Raw genomic sequence first — 25,190 nt, forward strand, 5'->3', positions numbered from 1 at the left:
ACTGCCAACATGACAAAACTTCATAATTCTTTTGACATTACAAAATACAAAAGCGTCATTGTATTTTTATACTTGTCTTGTCGCGTGCATTACTACGACATTATTCATTCATACGGATCGACTTACGGATAATTAAATATAAATAAATCGGTAAGTGTATCAAATATTCAAGATCTTAGATTAAGCTCGTAATAATGACTTCTTTTCAAGTATTCTTCAATACTCGGCGCTAAACCACGCTGCTGTACGATGTTGCCGTATCAAAAAATAAACTTATTCTATAGAGAATTCAATTTTACCACGAGGCATTGATAAATTTAGTTTACCTAAATTGTTTTAATAAAATGATAGGTGCCTACCAAGTACCTACATTTACCGACCTATAGTAAAGTTATCGAAATATTGCAATAAGCTTACTTAATAAAACAGTGAATAATGAAAAGTGCCCATAGCAATTTGGTATAACATGTGTACAGCTTTGATTGATTAGGTACCTCTTTCCAAATCCCATAAGAAACTGAATGATTAACAAGAAATACTTGTATGCAGTGTGACGCAATTATATTCTTACCATCATCATCATCATCATGTATGGCACTATAACCCTTGGTGGGTCTTGGCCTCCTTCAAAAACTTCCTCCATCCTGGACGATCCAGCGGCCGACACTCCAATTGTTTTGACCGAGCATTTTTAAATCTCCCGTGGCACAGTCCAGCCTTCTCAATTTCGGCCATCCAAGTCTTCTCTTACCATCAAGGGTGGCGTACATAGCCCGCTTTGCCGGTATATCCTCCGGCAATCTATGCACATGGCCGATCCAGTGCAGTCTCTGCATTTTCATATGCCACGTGATCTTTTTTCTTGTATTTGCTGATATGTCAGAGTACCGGATGCAGATCTTTTTCATGGTACCCAATGCTGTGAATATGAACATGTGGTAGCACCATGGTCAATATAGATTGGTACTGGTAGCAGAGAGGCATTGAAATGTATGTCAAAAGCAGGAAAGGAATTTTTAGTTCCTTAAATGGCTGTGATGAGAAATCAGCAAATAGGTATATTAATGTTACCCATCTGCAAGTCTGCATAGGTATAACAGTATTAAAGCATTATATATAATAGGTTACACATATTTATTCTAAAACATCTGGCTGTCTTTGTTAATTATATGTACCTATATGTCTTCTCTTATTCCAAAACTTATTAGGTATAAAATGGGTAAATTACGGAGATTTTAAAGTAAACCTCCTATAGAGATGGAGCATAAGCATTATTGTAAAAATAATTACTTAATAAAAAGGAACTCTGGGACATATTACTTTCATACAAACTCTGAAATGAGAGAATGCTTATTTATTTTCTTACATACAAAAATGGCACTTACTTCAAAACTGGAATTTGGTTACACATTGGCTTATAATATCGTGGGTCCCAGGTTCAAATCCTGAGTGGCAAATACACATATTCTTTTTCAATTTGTGTTTGGAGTCAGAGTATGGACCTAATAAGCTGAGCAAGTGGCCAACATCTAATTCTCTTGAAAACAAAAATCTGTTGATACAAAACCTCCACCCTGTGGAGGAGGCCCATTTATGGTCTTATTAGGATCACACATGGTCAAAAAAAAAAGTATATTTTGGTACGTATTTCTCATTAAGTACTGTTTCATTTTTTTTTCAGGAAATTCAATAATTCTATTTTTAGAATAGCATGTTTGTCTATTCAGGATTTAATGGATTCGGACAATGGCCAAAAAATGATTACCTCATTAATAATTTCACTGCTCTAGACTTCGAAGCTTATGGAGGAATTAATAATGAAACTATCGACACGATTGATTTTCACATTAGATGGGCATACAATATAGTAAATATTAATTCAAAATTCATAATGAAAGGTTTTGTGGAAGGTGAACCAAATGTATCAGAAATAATTACTACTCCCACTGGCAACGCATTCACGAATATTGCTTGTTCTGAAAAACACATACTGTTTTATAACACTGAAAATAAATTTGTCTGGAAATATTATCTCGATAATAATGTTGAACAAAGATGGAGAAGATTGCCAAATTTCATTGATATTGAACAAAGCGATGATCTTAAAGCTGAAGAAGATACTGTTAAAAAGATTGTTTGCGGCACCATGATAAATATTGCTCTTTCTTCTGAGGGAAGGTTATTCAATATACCTTCTGAAATATCCACTGCCCATTGCATAGGAAGGATTATTGATATTTCATGTGGACACGAGCACGGAATGTTATTGACTGACCAAGGAAATGTATATACATGGGGAGGCGGAAGGTATTAATGATTTACTTGTCCACTTTTGCTTGAGATATTTTTTGATAGGTTAGCTAGTTCGAGGTGACTTAAATTTTAATATTTGTTATGTATCTATTCATCATCAGCCTGAATCTATCCACTGCTGGATAAAGGTCTCTTCAAGCTGCTTCCACTTATCTCGGTCCTGTGCGTTGCGTTGCCACGTACTTCCGCAGAACTTTATCATTTCATCGATCCAGTGGCCTCTAGGTCTATATGTATATATTATTAATTAGAATAAATCAATTAAATTATTTTTATTTATGACTGAATAATACAAAAGATTTAACCATAAGTGACAGCGAGTGTGACACAGCATTCGGAATGCTTATAATCTCTACAATATTCGTTACGAGTGAAATAGAAGGTCAATGATTGTGTAAATTATTTTTTCATATACGTAGCCATTAAATATTAGTTAGGATGACGCCATCAGGAAACTAATTTAAAAGAAAAGATGGTTAAATAAATGTGCTGTTTTTAAATTTGGTAGCCGTAGTGAGAAGCAAGAAGATGATATTACGTTTCATAGGTAAGTTGATGTTAAAAATATGTTTGTGATAAATTATTTTTACATTATTATATAGTGTTTTTTTGCTAATAACTTAAATTATGGATCTCTTTACCTAATGGTTACATTTTCACCGCTTAAAAATATTATATAATGTAAAAAAAAAAAATATTCTTAAGTCATTGGACAATAAAGATGCACCTAGCGCGTAACGATCGAGTGGCCATACATGCTATTTAAATGTGGTAATTAAAAACTAATTATCTAGTCAGCAGTCAATGTCAAACGTTCAGTGCGAGCACTAGCGAAATGATTATTTATTGGTGTCCGCAAAAAAAATGTAGGTGTGTCCCGGTTTGGAGCACGGCATAATTATTGTGATGCTGTCCTTGGGCACTTTCCTCTCTGGTACATTACTTTCTTCGCGATAAACGTACGTTTTACGAAGGAGAAGTTTCCAAAATAAACCCGTCTCATCTGCGTTGTATACTTGTACGCGGCGGACTACTGAATATGACAATTGAATACCGGCGAATTATAGAGCTTGATTTTGTGCTTGCAAATAGTAAAAATAACGGCGGATTATAGTAGTTGTCGGATAATCGAACGGCGGATTACTGAGAATGTACTGTATTATTATCATAATATTGAAATATTTCCTAGTTAGTGAAGTGTGTTATGTGGAAAAAATGTCATTTAATTTTCTTACCTGTACTATGATTACGGTAATGGAAATTAAGATAATGGGCTACGCAATGAAGATAGAGTGAATTTCTTAGAAGGATATCATTGCCATTAATAATTTGATTATCTTACTACAAAGCGCATTATGTTACTGAAAATATGGAATATTATTCTTTTAAATAACAGGATATGGATTTCCAAAAATAATCGATTTTGTGAAGGCGTTTCAAGTTTAAACATAATACCGAATTCACTGTAGGTACATAAAGTACCCAGACACCGACGATGGCCTTGCGGCTACCATGTCGGTTTATAATGTCAAGGATCCCTTGTTCAAATCCCAGGTCTGGAAATATCCATACCCAGAGTTTGCACCTATTTCGTTTAGCATGTAGCTAACATCCATTTCTCCTAAGATACAAAAAACATCTTTCGATACAACCTCCACTCTGTGAAGGTCCATATGATCTTAGGATCGAACATGGTATATATGTAAAGTATACATAATATATATTTAATTTCAGGTCTCGAAATCTAATCGAATGCAGGCAACTGAAAATAATCCCAAGAAAAAAAATCTGCGAAAGATTGAAAATAAGGACATTATAAAAAAAAAACAAAATGTGTCAGAAAATCATGCAATGCCCAAGCCGTCAAAAGACGACTTTTAAAACGTTTAAAACCATAATTGATTCCTTATGGTCTAAACAGTTGGTTATGGAAGAAAACTTGGTCTATATCACCCGACTAGTTTAAGAAGAAGAAGAGCCGGGGTTTACCTCTCAGCACAGTGGCGTACAAGGGTAAATAAATCAATATAAAATCAGTACATAATATTGCATTATACCTACATTTATTTTCCCACTATTGCTTCTTTTGGGGCTGGACTGTTTTATAACGAAAGCATTTTGAAAATTACCCACCATTGAGCCTATTATGTATCATCATAAACTTTGTTGTTTAATTTAATAAAACGCAATTTTTTTTTTGTTAACTTATTCCACTTTAAATCAATAAATTACGACCGGTTTCGTCCGCCTCAGAGGGACATTTTCAACTGAATACATTTTTTTTAAAAACAATATTTATCAAACAAAATCCAAAGCGACAGAAATAATCTAAGAATAGGTACATAAATTATCTGCCCAATAATACCTTCCCAATAACAAATTAATGAGGTTAGACATTAATATTTCATACTACATCAGTGGGTCTATTCTATACTTATCGAACACTAAATTGATAAATAGTATCAAACTTAGGGTAGGTTTGTATCAAAATATTAGCACTTATTGTAACAATTACACGAAGCCGGTTTTTATTGTTGCAATAAGTGCGATATTTTAACAGCAGCAAGATGGGTGCTGTTAAAATATAGCACTTATTGCAACAATAAAAACCGGCTTCGTGTAATTGTTACAATAAGTGCTAATATTTTGATACAAACCTACCCTAAGTTTGATAATATTTTTCACTTTATCACTTTAGCGGTCGATAAGCATAGAATAGACCCACAGGGGCACTAAACAAATTATTTCAAAATATTAACAAAACACAAAATATGAAACAATCAACACTTACAATAACATTAATATCAACAAATATTTATGATTAGTCAAAATTTACAATAAAAAATATATAAAAAATAAAATAAACAATATTATATAATATGAATTGACAGTTAACAAAATAAAAGAAATAAACTTTGTCTGATCAATACTATCGACCGAGGGTACTTGATGGAGTTTGAATTTAAATTCTAATTGATTTAAGTTTTATACTATTCCATTAGAGTATTTTTTTGCGACCCGGCTTTTGCCTTTCAGCATCTTCAGGCGCTGTGCCCACTATGCCAATGGCAAATACACATTAACATTGAATTCCAGCTTATTAATGCAATAAAAAAAGATTATAAGTTAATACACGAAGAAAGGGTAAAAACCTTATTACCTAGATACCTACTAAGTAAAGGATGAAGTATAAAAACATAATATTTTGAATTTGCAGTGTTTCTAAAAACCTGTTTTAAATACTATTAATACATTCGGTAGGTAAGCAGTTTTACAAAATAAAATAAAAAGTTGTGACACCACAGCTATGAGAAGTATTTCACCAGAAGAAAGGCTCGCCATAACTAAGAGGGTAAACTAAACCATTATTATTTATTGTGTAGTATGTACTTATTTAATTTTTATTAGTTGACACTTTTATCTTCTATAGATACACACTAAAATGGAAACGGGTACTAATAATAATATATTGAAGTGAGAATAATGAATACCTACCTACTACTATTGATAGGTACATGTATATTTATATTAACCCAATGCTTACGGGCCGCACAAAATTGTGTTTTTGCTAATTGCTTTTCAAATGCAAATTAACAGGTTAATTAAAAGAGCCCGTAAACATTGGGTTAATTATTGTTTTTTTGTTATGTTGTAATATATCAGTTGTGATTAATTTACAATAAAATTTAGATAATTTATCTATCCAATGGCTACAGTACCATATTAAATTACATACTTATTCAAAAAAAAGTTGGCAGTTATCAATTCAAAACACCTTTCATAAAAAATAGAATGAAATATTGGTAGGTACACTAACACGAAATTACCTTAAAATAGCTATCTTTTTAATATGTGGCTATTGAATTCTAAGCAATAGTATTCAATTGGAATTATGAACAGATTTTAAGGGGAGATATTTCAAATGTTTATTTATAATATGTTTTAAATGTTTATTTGATAAAAGATACAATAGGTATAATAATATATTGCATTGTTCTAACAATAATATACAAAAAATCTATAAAATATTTTAATTAAATTATATCTGTTTTTCCCCATTGCATAAATGCCACTGTGAAATTCTTGATGACACTAATTAAGAAAGGAGGATTTTTTCAAATTTTTCTGACTAAAGTAATAAATTATGTCATACAATATGTGCCTTATTGTGTTCGCAAACTTATAGCTATTAACTGGATAGTAGTATAGGTAAAACACTTTACAGAGTCACTGTTGTACGCTAAAATTGCTTCGCATCTGTTTTGGTATTATTTGTGTGTATGCATTAAGCCCTGTAATAAAACCCTACTTAGAACCGCCTGCAGTTATTACTTTATCTCCAATTGGTTATCCGTGCAGTGCAGGGGCATAAAAGGCGGAGTTTCTATTGTTATTGAGACTCACTGGTAATAAACATACCATAAACTCATTCTTTGCAATCGTCATATAGTAATTGTTATCAAAACGATACGCATACTGAATTATAATGTCCCGTTTAATTAGTCATAATATTAATGCCCAAACGTAGGAAGTTATATATAATATATATACTGAGAAGAAAGGTGACTCGGGTGGTCGAAATGAAACACTCGGTCGTCTCGACAGAGATCCGTTTAATACAATCGACAACAGAAATATGGGTTATAATATTATTCAATAACAAAGACAGGTTTAATTATTGCGTTATACATAAACAAAAATAGTCAACTAGTTACAACACAAATTTACTTAACTAATGGTAGGGATCTAAAGGGGTAATTAATTATACTGGTATAGGCATGGATTCGGAGAAAGGAGTCTCAAAAATCAAACAAATTATACAGAGATTTGTTCATATAAAACCACTTTAATATGGGCCTTTGTTTGCAACTACTGGGCCGGAGGTGCCCTGTGTGACAACCACTGGTTGAAGCTTTAGAGATTAGGCTACCCAAAACCACCTCATACTCCTCGAGTTGACCTTTCTCCGGAAAGAGGTACGTCTGCGGGTTTTCTGAATCCATTATTTCCCTCAATTAGATACCATTTCTATGTTCCATGAATCAAACACAGGTGGCAGTGGCATTTAACAAAAATAATTGATTAATTTAGAATCGAAGATTGTGAACTCTCAGCAACTGGCCAGCTATTCAGTGCAGTTGTGTTGATTATTAGGCCAATCGGGGACAAACAAAGACCTATATTTACGTGTATTTGGTGAGACATGGTACCACAAAATTTCGCTTAATTCAGATCGGAGGCGTTCAATGAAATTTACTTTTACGGGCAGAAATAGAGGTACAAGCCTTCGATGATGCACACAACGTCCGCCCCTTATTTATTGACTCGATTTATACCGACATAACTACGAAATCATAAAAACAAAAAAATAAAGTTACACTAATATGTCAAATCGTAACAAACATCGCGCCACTGACACACTTTCGGCGGGTATCCACAGGTGGCGGTATATTCACCGTATCGCGATGATTGTATTGGTTTCAAACCAATACGGTACGATCCGTTATAATTTAACACAACTATTATTTACTTTATCCCCCGATTAAAATATTGTGGCACCATACGACATACTACAAAATTACGAGCCTTAATTAATCTTAATTTCTAAACACGTTAATGACAATATCAAAGTCAGTAGATCGCTGAATAAATTTAAAAATAACCATGAGATGAAATTATATGTCAGGCCACGAATAACGGCGCTATCTCTACAAAAAGAAAAACACACACATAAATCAATAATATACAGCGTAAAAAGAAGAAACAATAATTAAAAACAAAGCCAATGGCACTGGAGTTAATTCTATACTAACAGGGCATGGTTTTGATATTATTTAGATTGAAGTGAATTCGGCGCGAAATAGAAGGGAAAGACGAAAACTAATAATACACAGGGTTATAAACGAATAAGAAAGCAACAGTAATATCGACACAGGGTACTTAGGTTTGTATGACGTGCTGATGTGTGAGATCTTCGAGACCTTCGGGTGAAGGTGCCGTAGAGGTCCAGGTGATGTCCTCAAGACGTCGAGGAAGAAAAAAGCTTCTTCACGTTGCGCCAGCTCATTTCAAAGCTTCCCCTGTGCTGCCAGAAAGGAGGGGGGAGTATTTCCTGGCGGCCGTGGGCTTCGTTATCCACCGCGAGAGGCCGTTAGGGTGTCCATTTTTGAGATTTGATAACCGCAGCAGGGAAGTTCGATATTTGAAAGATGCCGACGTTTTTTTTTTGTTGCCGGCGTACTTGAACTTTAGTTATTTACAATTTTAAGTTGAATGGAGTGGATATTCGAACGGTCAGGTGTAGTTCTTGATATCTGGGAGCGTCATGTTTCTCGCTGGTACGTTTGTCTTTTCCTTATCGGATGCTTTATTTTGTAATTGCTTCGCGTAACGCAGCAGGTAGTATGAGTCTGGATTGCATTGTTGACCTTGAAATGTTCCCGATTCGCCGCTTTCTTAAAACGACCCTTATCCCTCTGCCCTGTTCAGCGCAGGGGTAGACAACCTTAACGCGACGGGGGTCGCACGTATTGATTTGGTGACAATACATACGTAAAAAATAAAAACGAAATGTGTAGTGAAAGTAGTGTTGTGACAGAAGTTTCGGATGCATCAGGAGTTGGTTTAGGAACGGTTTGGATGGAGAAAAACAGAAGACAATCGGAAGCTGCTCATGGAAAAAAGTGACATAGTTTTCAAAAGAATTGAATATTTAAGAAAAATTAAAGAATATCGTGTTCAGGGGAAATCTATTATATTTACGGATGAAACTTACATACATACCACATCATATTCTTATTCTGACGGATCGAGTTCTGGTTTTAAGAAGCCGATTTCAAAAGGTACTCGCTTAATAATAATCCATGCTGGCTGATGGCAAAATGGATTTGTGCCAAATGCTTTATTAAAATTTAAATCCAATTTAAAAAGTGGCGATTATCATGACGAGATAAACTACAGTAATTATGAAAAATGGTTAAAAGAAATCTTAATTCCTAACCTACCACCTGAATCTGTTGTTATAGATAATGCATCATATCACAATAAACTGTTGAATCCAGCACCAACATCAAATAATAAGAAGGGTGAAATAATTCAGTGGCTACAGGATAATAATATACCTTTCTCATAGACGATGATCAAACCGGAGCTTTACAACTTGATACTAATGAATAAATCTCGGCATGTAAAATACAAAATAGATGCTATTTTAAATCATCACGGGCATTTTGTACTGAGATTACCTCCTTATCACCCAGAGTTAAATGGTCTGTTGTTAACCTTTTAGCAGCCCAGCTGATAATACTAGGTATAATCTCCAGGGCCCAAGAATTAAATAATATATAAAAAAAAAATTATCAGTGGAAAATTTTATATCAAGCACTTACATATTATGAGACATCATTTGAAGTTCGTCGAAAGGGTTTTTCATTCATAATTTCACGAAAATGTCGGAAAATTTGCACCAAGGTTAGGGTTATCACAACACTGCGAATTTACAAAAAATAGTTCAAAAAAAAATTATAAATTTTACAAATACACATTTTTTTTTGCAATATCAGTATTATTTTCACTGTCCACATAAACATCTCTAAAAGTTTTCTTCCGTATGGTAAATTTCGAAACACGGTTCAAAGCATAGTGCAATGTCACATTGCTTGCACACAAACCGCGTTTCCCTACGTTTCTTATTGTTTTTTGTATTATAACATACGTAACACCTTTTGGTGGCACTATTTTTTTTGTCCGTGGGTGGCATTTTACCCAGAAAATGCCTCTCCGTAAGCCTAGTGGGTAGCGGCACCTTCCGCTTCAAATTTGTCTTTGGCTGTGTCTTGTATTTTTGAATCAGTTGACCAATAACGTTCAACTGAAAGTCACCTAAGGGCTGTTTTTTACCAGTTTTTTGTTGGTACAATATATGCGCATTCAGTAATGATAAATCTAATAGATGGAAAAAAAGTTTTTTGTACCATTTCAGGGTTTTTTGTGATGAGTTTACGGATGAAAGCATCATGTCACTTTGGTCTACAGCGCCCATGTTTTTATTGTAGTCCACGATGGACTCGGGTTTTGAAATAGGAATTTTTGTCACATAGTTTACTTTTCCCGTCGGTTTGAATACATTCTTGTGCACTGTGGTCAACATTGTCACGTCTTTTTTGTCTTTCCACGCCAATGCCATGATTTCGTCAGTGTGAAATGCCTCGGTTTCCCCTCTCTTCAATTTTTTTACGAATTTCGGCATCCCAATTCGATTTCTTCTCACCGTTCCGCAGGCATTTGTCCGGTGGTCATACAGGTACTTGAACAATGTTGGGCTGCTGTACCAATTGTCGATGAAAAGCGTATGTCCTCGTTCCAAGTACGGTTCAAGTAATGTCACCACAACGTTGCCTGATATTCCGATGTAATTTTTCTTCTGAATTTCTGTTTTTTCCCTGTATAAATTATTATATCTAACACAAAGCCAGTTTTACAATCGGCCATTACGAAAATTTTAATGCCGAAACGACTTGCCTTCGTTCTGATAAATTGGCGAAATAAAAGCCTCCCTTTGAAGAGAAGAAGACTCTCATCGATGCACAAATTTTGATAAGGATACAAGTACTGTTTGAAAGAAATTTTCAGCTCTTGCAAGACCTGTCTTATCTTGTACAATCGATCTCCGGGAATTTGGGTTTCATTATCGCTAAAATGCAACATTCGATGCAAGAGCTCAAAACGATTCCTGGACATTGATTCGGAATAATACGGTGAAATCAAGGGTCTTTTGATAGACCAGTGTTCAGTAATTTTATTGCGAGAATTACGTGACATGAGCATGCACACTCCCAAAAATGTGTATATATCATCGGTTGTGCAGTCTACCCATCGTCGTAAACGATCACTCAGAACCGTGATATTGTTTGTAGCAAATTTAAATTGTTTATTTGTCTCTCGCACTATCATTTCAATAAAGGAAATGTGGATAAAACACTTGAAATAATCCATTTCAATTGCATCCGAAGCTAAACTATCTGCTTTGCATCCCGATTCAGTATCATCGAATGAAAATGCGCGCGGGTCAAATAAATCCGATTTCCACTCAAATGTCGGTCTTTCAGTAGCTTCGGATGTAGTTGGTTCATTTTCTTCAACTTCCAAAGTATCGTCAACTTCATCAACTTCGGAATCATCACTATCGTCTTCAGATTCAATCGTTTCTAAAAGATTGTCAATTTCACCATCTTCACAATATTCATCCATTTTGAATTGGAAAAATTGGTAAACTAAACTCGTAAATATAACACTTTTGTTTGTCCAAATTGAAGGCAAAATATAAATAAAAATAGTCACAGTACTTAGTCACTCGACACTAATAAAATTTTCAATCTGAAAACATCGAAAATGTTTCAATTCAATAAGTAAACTCGTAAATATAATACTTGTATACGCAAATCATACGCGAAATATAAATATAAATACTCACAACACTTCGTAACTCAACACAAATTAAATTTCAATAAGAAAAAATGCAAATTCTTTCAATTAGAACGCATATCAGACTATCATCCCGACGACCAATTATTACGCGATAGCGGTGCGAACTAATGAGTCAAAAATTTCTCAGTACATGGGAAGAAATCGGTAACCCTGAACGGGCCTCTCGGGAATCCCCTTTATTCTCGCGATGTATTTGACTTTTCAAACATTTCTGCCTGCAGAGCTTGCCCATAGATGTCAATACACGTATTAAAATTGAAAAAATAAATATATGACTCATATTAGGCTCAAAAACGGCGCGACGAGTTTCGCTCGTCACGGGCGCACGAAAGTAGACGCCCATGACGAGAACCACTCGTCAGTGGCTGTTAAAGGGTTAAAGGTTATGTAGGCAAGAACAATATTGAAATGACAATGGCATCTGTAGATTGATTGGTGGCAGAAGCCTGCAATCAATTGCCTATAGAACAGTGGCGGAATATCTGCGGTCATGTGGAAATAAAAGAACGCAGTTTTTTGGAATACGACATAAGAACGGATGAATTGACCAGTGAGATTATAATCCACACCGCAGATACCTCTGACGAAGACGATATGGATACGCACACAGACAGTGACTCAAATGGATGACATCAACGAATACCTTCAATAAATTATGTTCTTCCTACTATTTATATTACTTTAACAGCGTATCATATTGTGTACTTATAGTTGAAAATGCCATTTGAAATTGTTCTCCGAAGTCCTAATGATTATATGTATAATTAAATGACATTGCCAACGAAATTATGTATTGCCGGTATTATAATTGTGTAGTTCTCTATAAATTTATAACGATAGTGATATCGTTAAGGCTAATTCATAAATTCCAAAACATTGTATATTCCCAATCCTAACTAAATAAATAATAATACACGATTAAATTATGTTCTTCCTATTATTTATTTTACTTTAACAGCATTATACTTATAGTTGAAAATGCCATTTGTAACTGTTCTCCGAAGTCCTAATGATTGTATGTATAATTAAATGACATTGCCAACAAAATTATGTCTTTACGGTATTATAATTATTGTCTTTAATTGTTTAGTTCTCTATAAATTTATAACTAATCTGTTAAATAATGATAATGATATCGTTAAGGCTAATTCATAAATTCCAAAATATTGTATATTCCTAATCCCAACTAAATAAATAATAATACACAATGTTTTCATTGAATTGTAATTATCAGTATAAGTAACTAATATATAGGTACCTATGTTCTAATGTACGCATTTTTATTCTATATTTTATTAAAACAATAAGTCATAAAAATATGCTTATTTACCGTAATTCTTCATGCACACCCTGTGTCAATACTACCAAAGAACTCCAACACAACTGCAAATCGTTTTTAGCGTACAACAGTGCCGATGTAGAACGCCAGGGCTATACTCTTTGTTTTCACCCCCAGTTATTATAGATATTAATTTTATTAAAATAGTGTAGAGGTTATTTTAAATGACTTTTATGCGAATTTTTGTTAGCTATACTCAAATGCAGACATAGCCCAAATAAGCTTTAAGCATTCAAATGAATCTCTCTGGTTGCAAACAATTCATCATGATTGGGCTTTATTTTTACACTCCCCAGACACACAGTATGACTTAGATGGTAACCAGACAAAACAGGACATGGCAAAAGAGAACAGCCAGGGGAAAAATAAAACATTTATTTTTGTGGAATCTATTAATTAAATTCTTATAAAACTTAAGTTCATAAACGAAATGTATATAAATATTTATTGTTTTAAAATTTTCCATTTTTTAGGTGAAACCATCAACTGTTTATTAGGTATATATATATATATACATTTTTTTTACAAAACCGTTATTTTGAAAATAATGCCTTTTTAATAGCTTGCCAGCGATTATTATTAGCCAATTCTCATACAGGTCACCTTGAAGTGATAAAGAAAAAGTATGAGACCCTTAGTAATCAAGTGGCAATAGTTGTACATGATTATCAAAATCAAACAGATACATTGAGGTTTTTACGCCAAATAGCCAACATGCAGTGATTACATAAGTACCTACCTAGATATGTTTCGTTTATAAACTAAAGTTTTATAAGTATTTGATTAATAAAATGATTCCACAAAATGGATGTTTTATTTTTCCCCTTATTGTTCTGTTTGTCACTGTCCTGCTTTGTCATGGAACCGACTTAGATTTAACATTCTCCATATTATAATATATATGACAATGTGCTAGGTACAGATTGCGTAGGCTTAAACCTTTACATTATACCCAAGTTTTTAATGAAAAATACCCACTCATCCGGTCGTGAGTTTGTCATTGGTAAATAAAATTTATTAGGCCTTTCTGACCATAATTATGTGGTTAATCAGTAATATTTCTTAATACGCGCCCCCATAGATTTCAGCTTTCAAAAGTTCGGTCCTGGCAGATTACTTTAAAAGGCTTTGTTTTTTCGCTAACCCTTTTATAGAAAGTGCTTTTACTGAAACTAAATAACAATTAGAGTAGTTCAGACTACGTTGTGATTAAGACGTTATGGATTGTGACACGGATTCATTTATTGTAGCAATCAAAAACCACCCATGTCTTTGGAACCATAAGTGTGCAGAATATAGCAATAAAATAATTAAACAAAATGAAAAGAATTTATACAGGATTTCGAGGAGAAAGAAAAAAAAGCAATTTGTGCAAGTGTTTATTTTTATACATAGATACAAAAATTGAAACAATATAACAACAAAAATACTAAGTATCTACTGTCGGTATTAGCATTTGAAATATATTTTCACGATTTTTTTATACAATACCTATCATTTCATAGGAACCAGTTTCATCAACTAAAAATTTTAAACCAAGATAGGGATTTAATGATTAACCTATCCGAACAACAGTATTTTTCTTGTTACAAACTAATTATTTGAGGTATACGTAATTGTTTTATGTGCATTTTGGAGGGAAAATTGTTTTTCTATATCTACTTACTAATGATTAGGTATAATTTAAACATTTCTTATACAGTACATAATAGATTGATAATCGTTTTGGTGGAAATAATAAATTTTAATGCAGGTGTCTTGTAATATTACCCTTTCAAACATATAAGTACTTAATATTATCCCAGTGTAAATGTTTGAATGGACACAAGTTGATTTATAAATCATAAATGGCAAAATACCATAAACTATTAAGTCAATCGTAGATGGAGATCATTGATTATTGTGCTTGAATGAAGTCATTATGGGTAATAAGTATGTTCCAAAACCAATAAAAATGTCATTATTATAGAAGCTAAATATTTAAAGCTGTTATTTTTGCATCAGTGTACCATTTTATTAAGTGTTGCCAACCGTAATATAATTATTATAATAGTACCTACAATACAAAGTGTGAAATATGCCAAAATACGATATTTTTTATAGAATTGACGAAAAATATTCATGTACTATAGCTTTTTCAGAAATACTATATTTTTTAAACCTTTGTATTATAATGAGCATAGAAAAAGATGGCAACACTGGTAGCAGATTAAGGTAACTATGGAGATAGAAAGAAAAAATAATATATTTAACTAAGACTATGATGCATATTATTTATATTCTACTATATTGCCACTCTAATTTTCCTTCATCGCTCACAAAATAATCTGCAAATTGGTCTCGAATTGAAATTATATTCTTGTTTCTTGCCGATTAGTTGGTTGTTCAACATTTTGGAGGACTGATGGTTTAGCAATATTTTTAATTGCATGTACAAAATTATGCAGTATACAACACGCTTTTACTATGTTTGTGGAGAAAGCAACAGAAACATAGAATGGTCTCTGAAAGATTCTTCACTTTTAGCTAAAATTCCAAATGCGCATTCAATATTTCTCCTTGCACGAGATAAACGATAGTTGATAGCCTCTTTTTTTCATCCAAATTTTGCCCGCCATATGGTCTTAACATGTTTTCTGATAAGTTAAAAGCTTCATCTCCAACAAACAAATATGGTAATAATGGTCGAACATTTGAAATTTGTCGAAGTGGTGGAATATTGAGAGTATTTTCCTGTAGCTTTTTATATAATACACTTCAAAAATAGTTGCATCAGAGTTACGACCGTAAGATCCTTTATCCACAAATGTGAACATTTGATTTGAATCACATACAGCGAGCAAGATCAATGAAAAATATTTTTTATAATCATACGAAGAGCCGCTATCAGCTGACTTAATAATTCTGATGTGTTTCCCAGCAATAGCCCCAATACAGTTATGGAAATGGGCATGCATCTTGAAGCCTTCCGAAATCTTGAGCCATTTCTCTTCAGTTGGTGTTGGAATGCAACTAGCTTTCAGGGTAATCCAAATTTGTTGACAAAACATCTCGAACGATCAGCCTTATTGTGGAGAGTCCACATCTTAAGAATAATGTAGATCCGAGAACAAACACCCAATAGCTAAATATCTGAAACAGGAAAAAAATCAAACTGTATTTTTTTTAATTTCAGCACAACAACTTCAACGAAAGTGGAGAAATTTAAAAGACGGCTTTCACAGACATGTCACTAGAAACAAGAAAATTAAAAGTGGATCCGCAACACCTCTCCAACGACCATATGTATATTTCAACTAACTGTCATTTTTGATGCCGCAGGTTGAAAACAGAGGGGTGACTGTGGGATGTTTAGTCGCAGAGGATTTAAGAGAGGAAAATGACGAGATTACTCCCGGAAGACCAAAAAAGAGGAAATATACATTATCACCCCATGAAAAAGTCATCGATTGTTTAGTAAAACGATTTGAAGTGAAGATGGACAAGGAGCAATCGACTAACCAAAATGAAAACCTTTACAAGCATTTTTTTCTTCTTGCTACGTGAAGACTTTGATAGTATATCGAATAAATACAAACTGGATGGATATAAAAGCAGAAATTATCGAGGTGCTGAAAAAATACAACGCACTGACACGCTCTGAAAATAACGGTTCATTTTTTAGACGTCCCGATAACCGTTAAAATCCCTACAGTAACCCCAGTACCTTCAACGTCTAAATACACGGCTGTTTTCTCTACTCCACCCACTTCCTCCTTATCCTCTCATCAAGAAACCGTGCAACCACTTTCCCCATCTTCCGACAGAAGTGACAATTCAACAATTTTCGACGGCATTTTTTAATAGTATTATAGTAGGTACCTACCTAATCTAATAGCGGTTTTTATTTGCACAGTTTGTTCTTATGTGTAGATTTTAGTAATCATTTTATATTATCTTATGTAACAATGAAGTATATAAGAGTATCTTTTATCAAATAAACATTTAAAACATATTATAAATAAACATTCTTTTATTTTGAAATATCTCCCCTTAAAATTTGTTTATATTTCCAATTGAATACTATTGTTTTGAATTGATAACTACCAACTTTTTTTTGGAATATGGTAGGTACTGTAGCGGCTGGATATATAAATTATCAAAATTTTATTATGAATTAATTACAACTAAGTAATATAACAAAAAAACAATAATTAATATAAATATAATATGTACCTATACAAGTACACTGGCACATACCTATCAATAGTAGTTGGTAGGTATTCATTATTCTCACTTCAATATATTATTATTACCCATTTCCATTTTTTAGTTTACCTTATAGTATAGTATGGCGAGCCTTTCTTCTGGTGAAATACTTTTTCTCATAACTGTGTCGCATCATTTTATTTTTTAAAACTGCTAATAATTGTTGAAATGAGCACAATGACATTCTGAAATAGTTAAAAAAAATTGATTCATCTGACTTTAATAAAATTGAACAACTAAGTTATAAAAACTTCCTTCACTAAACCTATTTCTTAATATAGGATGTATCCAAAGTTTCCTATTTTTTGTAAGCTTTTTCTCTCTATGCAAGAGAAGAATTAACAACATCGTCTCTTCTTCAGAATCCATTTCGTAACTGAAACAATTACAAGATAGATAGGTACATGTGAAATGTAAAAATGCGAAGATTTAAAAGAACGTGTGGTAGGTAGGATGTTGATGGCACGTATTGTATGACATAATTAATTACCCCATTGCGACAGTGGCGTTTATGCAATGTAGAAAAACAGATATAATTTAATCAAAATATTTTATAGATTCCGCTGGATAGATAAATCATCTAAATTTTATTGTCAATTAATCACACCCAATATATTATAACATAACAAAAAAACAATAATTAATATAAATATACAAGTACACAGGCACATACCTATCGATAGTAGTACATAGGTAGGTATTAATTATTCTCACTTCAATATATTATTATTAGTACCCGTTTCCATTTTAGTGTATCTATTGAAGATAAAAGTGTCAACTAATAAAAAAAAAATTAAATAAGTACATACCTACTATAATAAATACTAATGGTTTAGTTTACCTTATAGTTATGGCGAGCCTTTCTTCTGGTGAAATACTTCTTCTCATAGCTGTGCTGTGTCACAACATTTTATTTTGTAAAACTGCTTACCTACCGAATGTATTAATAATATTTACAACAGATTTTTAGGAACACTGCAAATTCAAAATATTATGTTTTTATACTTCATCCTTTACTTAGTAGGTATCTAGGTTAAATCAATTAGAATTTAAATTCAAACTCCATCAAGTACCCTCGGTCGATAGTATTGATCAGACAAAGTTTATGATGATACATAATAGGCTCAATAATAGGTAATTTTCAAAACGCTTTCGATATAAAACAGTCCAGCTCCAAAAGAAGCAATAGTGGTAAAATAAATGTAGGTATAATGCAATATTATGTACTGATTTTATATTGATTTATTTACGCCACTGTACTGAGAGATAAATACTCTCGCAGCAGAGTGCAGTTTCAATAAATGTTTTTATGAATCGCCTTCAAAACTGTGGCTTCTATCGACCCAGAGCAAACGCATTTGAACCGTTCCGTTGACCCAGACGACGTTCGGCGGATGTTTTTGAAACTTCGTTTTGCTGTCTGTTCGCAGCCTTAATGTCTACAAATGCTGAAAAAGCAACTTCACATAGATATGAAGTTGGAAAAGGCATATGTATTTAAGGACTTTCTCTGTTGAAAACTGGAGTGTATCCAATATTGCATTTGCAACCAGAATGATGTTTTATTTTTTCATGAATCCATCTGAAGCTAATTCCAACAATTGCTCTTCTTCCGCATGCGATAAGCCTTCTAGCATGGATATTGTATTAATGTCGTATTAATGGTTGTCCCGCTAGATGCAGCTAAAGCCCGGTGCAGCGTGTACCACACTTTGGGAAACACTGATCTAAATGAAACAATTTATGATGATACAAATAGTAAATCTATTATAGTTGTATAGTAAAGTATGATATGGCATAAAACTCGGGGTGCATAGTTGGAAATGAAGTTGCCTCTTGTATTGTCAAATGGGTTTTAGAGAAATTTTCAACTGAAATAGAAGACAGTCTATTTGGACAGACAGCTGTAAGCGTACGGCCTCAGCGGGCGGGGCGCGCAGCGCAGCGTGCAGCGCTCTCTGCGTTGGCCTTAGTGCACAGTGAGCATTTAGCCAAAGTGAAAATTTTAATAAGCGTCTCATGCACGGAAATGTATTGAATGTGTTTTTGGGATTTTATATGCATAGTGGTGTATATAAGTAAAACGATAGAAACAAACGTGGAACATGCTTATCTAATAATAAAAGCTACATGCATTTTACACAATGTTATAAGAGATCTCGAAGGTAATTTTGATCATCATTACATCATAAATAATATTGCTACAGCATCAATTCTCAGGTAATAGACGAAACAACAGTTCCTCCGTCGCAGCGCGTGATGTAAGAAACCAATTTTCAAACTATGTTTTGGAAAACAATAACTCCGGCCTGAATAAATTTGTAATAAAATAATTTAAATTTAATGAAAAAATAACTATTTTGCATGTCTATTTATATAATCTGTTTTTCATACCTTTCATACTTGACCATTTCTTATGCGGATAAATGTGTAACTTTAAGATTGTTTATAATATGTACTTTATTAATTTTATGTTAACTGAGTTAACAATACAATATGGTAATTAAATAATATATTTTGAAGTTTCTGTATTTATTATAAGTATTGAAAATATCCACTAATGAACGAACATATCTACTAATAATTTAAATAATAGTGCGTTTTTCCCGCCACATAATAGGTCCTCAAATATTTGTATACATATACGTTCACTCACCAACACAATCAATCACACGGAAAACAGTTTTATTTAGCAAGAATATGCATGGAGTCTTTATAATCTATAGTTTAAGATTTAACCCTATTTATTTATTTAGAGAGAAGAGTATTATGGCATTACCAGAGATTGGCCAATGCACCATAATACATAATAAATACAAAATTTAAAAATGATTTAATTACAAATAACCAATATAACAATAAAGTAGAAAAGCAAGTATTTTTTAAATATTAAAGTAAAATGATAAAAACAACTACAAATTTAACACATCTACGAATATTATATAGTTCAAAAAAAATAAATCGAGCCTTATGGTGCCATCAAACATATGTACTTATGGTGTAGTCACCTACATAATAATTGGATTAATGTGCTAAAAGTTAAAAATGTAACATTTTTCACGCAATAAACATAATTTAGAAGAGCTCTATCTCTAGAGAGAGATATCTTAGTGGGGTTTGAACCTCTCATTCCGAGTAAGAGTTTTAACTATTAAGCTATCAACTTGAATGACCACCAGCAGCTGCATTCCATGTACCTACTGCAAGTTGAATGTATCGCCAGTAGTTATTACTTTGGTTACTCTACGTCAGTGCTCCGCAACCGGTGTGCCATGAGACGATGCTAGGTGTGCCGCGGCGTATTGCTTAAAAAACAAATAATTTTGTATATTATACAATATTTACTTAATAGCCAAATTTGCTTCCATGGCTGGTAATATATTTGAGCACCTGCATGAACTTAATAAAATAATGATGAATGAAATAATAATTAACAGAATGAAAATATATTGACTTGCTCTGATAAATTAGAAGGATTCAAAAATAAACTCAAACTTTGGTAGAAGGAGTTAAGACAAGGATCTCTACAAATGTACCAAATGACCTACCAGACCACCATTGAAAACAAGCAATTAATTTTGGATCCGTCTCAAAGACATTTAACTCTGCTGTAAAAAAAATTTCATCATTACTTTCATACAATCAATACCTTTTGCAACCAATAGCGGCCTTACACATTCTTTACCGCATGCTCAGGAGCGTACGCGCCGGAACCCGATATTTAGCGCGTAATATCACACGTGTCAGATGTCTGCTGCTACAATTTACATGCCAACTATATCCTGTGCGATTGCACAACGTTTTGCGCATGTTTTGAGGAGCGTGCGCCGGGATTGAGCGTCTAAAGGCATATCGCGCGTTCATTACGGCGTGATCGTGGAAGTCGTTGGAGCGTACAACAATTCAACGGTTTTAGCATGGTTTTAGTAAGAGTGTGTGTGAGTGTGTTATTTTGACACACTGCATTTTGACATTTAGCTCAAACACAGTTTCGTAAACAAACCGTTCTTGAGATAAAACAATTCAATCAAATCCTTCCGAACACAACATAACCAAAATATAACGCGTGAACAAGTTTAGCTTTATTTTTATACAAGAAGGCATCTGTACACACTTAATTTGTACATTATAAATGGATATATAAAGAAGAAATATTATACTAGCTGAGCTTGTGCAGGTGCAAGTATAAGTTTAAGTCAAAACAAAAAACAAAGAGTCTGTGTTTTGATCACCTACCCTTAATTCATGAATTACGTCAAAACTGTCCCGATGATTTTAAAAATTATTTAAGAATGAACAGTAGTTCATCATTTGATTACAGATTCATCCTCAATATCCCTGGTCTCCTAATCCATATTTGACATGTTTGCCGTTGGAAGCTCTTGGTCCTTCGTCAAGAGCAGCAGATCGTAATACCACAATGATGGCTCATATACCTACTTCATCTCTTCCGCCACCGCTACATTGACGTTCCTCTACTTTGTTTAACTCTTTCCGAAAAGAACCCCTAAGGCTTTGAATTTTTGAAGTCTCTATTAGCCTCAGGAAATCCTCTCTCTTTGAAGAAATTAATTATTTTTGCATACGCCACATCGCGTAAATTTCTATTTTCATATGCCGCCGATTTGATTCTCTACAAACATGTGAATATTTTATATATGTTCATGAGATCCGTAATAAATTGGCGAGAGAAATTGCGAACGTCCATTAGTGACGAACGTAGTAAAATGATTTGACGTACGGCATACGTGAAAGATTAAATGTGGTAAAATGTGTTAAAAAAACGACTTGACGTACAGCACGCGTGAAAGATTGGACGTGACCAACCCCACTCTTTCCGCTGTTGGCTACGCAACTTTAGACACACGATCATTCCCGTGCGACATCGCACACACGAGGCTTTCACGCAGACAAGATTGTGTGTGCAGGCCGCTAATGCTGAAAATTTTATAGTAGAGCTTTCCCTATAAATTCGACAGGAATTTGTTGAATTGAGAAACGACGGGACGCTAAAACTGAACTTCGCCAATGTTCCATTAGCTATTTTCTGGATTTCGATTAATAAAGAATATCCTCGGATTTCCGACAAGGCTACCGCAGTCCAGCTCCCATTAACATTTACTTTAGACTATCAAGTCAAAATATAGGTATAAAACTTTTACGTTCATTGAAACAAGCTCAGGTATCACATTAATTAGTTATTATATTGACAATATAAAAACATACAAATATTATGTACATTTAGTTCTTCCTCGTGTGTTTTAGACCAGACCAAACCAAATCTAACCTACCCCAACCTAATATAATCTTAGTTTGTGATGATGATGACATCTTAAGATGCAAATTTTTCTGTGAACGGAACGCCGCTCATACAAAAATGACGTCTTTGGACGTCCTGCTTTAAACGGGAAACGGGGGGTAAATCAATTATTTTAAACATACAAATATGTTGAACACACGACGGGAATGTCGTCACATACTCAGAATTCATTTTTACCACTTGAAATGTAAATTGATTTTATTTTTTTATTTTTGCAATACAATTCGCGGCGTGCAAGGTACTGCCATACATACACCTACCGGCAGTAAAAAGGTTAACCTAAATCAATAAGTTAACAAAAATCTGCCATAATATGATCTTCTATCGTATTGAACATAGTTTTAAAAAATATATATGACATATAGCTTTCTTAAAAAATGTACAGCTTATTCAGGCTTAGCTTCTAAAGATACCATGTATGCCCCCATTCAAATTTTCTATTGTGATAGATACATGATATTAATTGATTTATCCAGATGAACGTATGTTAATTAATAAGACTCCTCTAATGTTATTGTGGTTTAAAATATGGTTAATCTGACTAATTATAATTTGTTGTATATTTCAGCCGGTGCCAATTGGGACATGGATCGACAGAGTCACTGGATACGCCTGAGCTAGTCCAAGGTCTGGCAGGAATCAAAATTGTCAAAATATCATCAGGCGGTTGGCATAACTGCGCCATCAGTAGTTTCGGAGACCTGTACACATGGGGGTGGAACGATAGAGGACAACTAGGAATATTCAATAATTCTACTTCTAAATCAAAAGAAATCAATGATGACCACTATGAAAGCTTTACTAAAAACGTGTTAACAAAAGCAACGATTGATAGGTGCATTACAAACAATGACGATCATAATAAATGTGATATTGATGATTTGAAACAATGTGATAAAAACAGTTTAAAAACAACATATCAACTACCATCGAAAATCTCAAAATCTTCTCTACAAACAGAAGAACCTTCCAGAATTTTGTGTAAGATTAATGATATAGAAAACACAGGTAGTTCAGTAGCTCAAGATATTAAAATAGATTTACAATATGTTAAACGGAAAAAGTTGAACACAGACAGTTCTAATGGTGATAAAAATGTTTCATTGACAAACTATGCAATACCTGTATTGATTGACATCTATGATTCTAAGCATGAGACATTGCAATTAAATGTCGTCGACGTTGCATGCGGTTCTAAACACACTCTTATAAAACTCGAAGACAGCTCTATTTGGGGTAGTGGATGTAATAAATATGGACAGTTGGGACTCGACACTGATGAAACTCATGTGTCATCGTTTAAAAGACTTGACATAACTTCAAAATGTGCCACAATACGCTGTGGTACATGGGCATCGATTATTTCAATACATACATAAACATCATATTTTTTTTTGTTGATTTTACTTAGACCCTTTTTGATTTACCTTATGTTTCTAAAAGCATAACATCTTCATTTAGATACCCCATTGCAATAATTATATTATTGTAAGGAACTAGCAGGAACCAGCGATTGCAGCTAAATTTTTTGTCAATAAAATATTATTTATCGATTATGGTGTGGTTTAGGCAGGGCTTAATGAATTTTAAAAAAACTAACCAGTACTATCTGCAATTTGTAATCTTAGTTCAATTGAGAACAAATAAGACGTATGGCTGACAAAGTTTAGTTTGCACTATTTATGTCTCATCTTAATACCCTACTTCCACCCCTTGCCACTGATAGCTTGTGACTTGGCCAAAAGAATGTTGAGATATAAAGTTCATACAGTTCCATACTAAAGTAGCATATTTATTAGCTTTTATATAGCTATTATTAGTTATTGACTAACATTACATAATAATATGATAGAATACAGGAAAACGATCTTTAGAAGTCTAGCAGTGAAATCTGGCAAGATTTTTCTCCTGTAAAATTTATTTGTAACAGCTGATTACTTTCGTTATGGCTTGGTTAGCAATCGCTCTTTTAATTGCAATTTTTACTTGTTTTGGTAGTTAACATAATGATCGATGATTTGGAAGAAAAGAAAAAGCATACGCAAAATTGCCGAATAAGGATGAGAAAATGGATTTATCAGAGAAAAAAATTAGGTGCATTTTGACTGCAGACTTTTAACAGAACTTTCAAGACCCCGAATGTTTTAGAAATCATTTGAGAATGACTAAAAGTTTTGAGATACTTTACTTCGAGTAACACCAACGATCGAAATTATAAATACCTGAATGAGGGACACTTTATCAGCAAAACTGATAGTACAAATTACAATTCAATATTTGGTGACAGGTGATTGTTATACATCTTTGGAATACTTATACCGTATTCCAAGATGTGCGATTTAAAAAGATTTATTGGAATGTTGCCAAGCTATTTGTATTGCATTGAAAGATATTAAAGTAAGTACATAACATGTTTGTTTGTTTATTAACATTTTATTAATTTAACAGAATATACATTGACATTAATAAGAATAAATATTGGAA

General features: G+C 33.3%; 1 protein-coding gene, 1 long non-coding RNA gene and 1 pseudogene across 3 annotated transcripts; 2 read left to right on the plus strand and 1 right to left on the minus strand.

Moving 5' to 3' along the window:
• The first annotated feature begins 22 nt into the window (after positions 1-22).
• LOC147067143 (uncharacterized) lies at positions 23-25,113 on the plus strand. 2 transcript variants are annotated; one of them, XM_085953706.1, is made up of 3 exons: positions 23-150; positions 1,682-2,307; positions 23,275-25,113. In XM_085953706.1, the coding sequence occupies exons 2-3, from the start codon at positions 1,712-1,714 to the stop codon at positions 24,083-24,085; spliced, it is 1,407 nt and encodes a 468-aa protein (XP_085809832.1). In that variant the 5' UTR covers positions 23-150; positions 1,682-1,711; the 3' UTR covers positions 24,086-25,113. The 2 variants fall into 2 exon arrangements, with proteins under 2 accessions (XP_085809832.1, XP_085809834.1); XM_085953708.1 differs by lacking the exon at positions 23-150 and adding an exon at positions 415-490.
• LOC147067144 (uncharacterized) lies at positions 8,327-9,747 on the plus strand (annotated as a pseudogene).
• LOC147067145 (uncharacterized) lies at positions 14,507-25,060 on the minus strand. Its single transcript, XR_015071448.1, has 4 exons — positions 24,929-25,060; positions 18,228-18,317; positions 17,456-17,571; positions 14,507-16,270 (listed from the first exon to the last, which is right to left on the minus strand). It is a non-coding gene; the product is annotated as an uncharacterized LOC147067145 (long non-coding RNA).
• Positions 25,114-25,190: the final 77 nt, after the last annotated feature.

Source organism: Rhyacophila brunnea, unplaced genomic scaffold (assembly GCF_057557595.1).
Source record: "Rhyacophila brunnea isolate RB1 unplaced genomic scaffold, BYU_Rbru_1.0 scaffold_4, whole genome shotgun sequence".
In the NCBI taxonomy this organism is placed as follows: domain Eukaryota; kingdom Metazoa; phylum Arthropoda; class Insecta; order Trichoptera; family Rhyacophilidae; genus Rhyacophila; species Rhyacophila brunnea.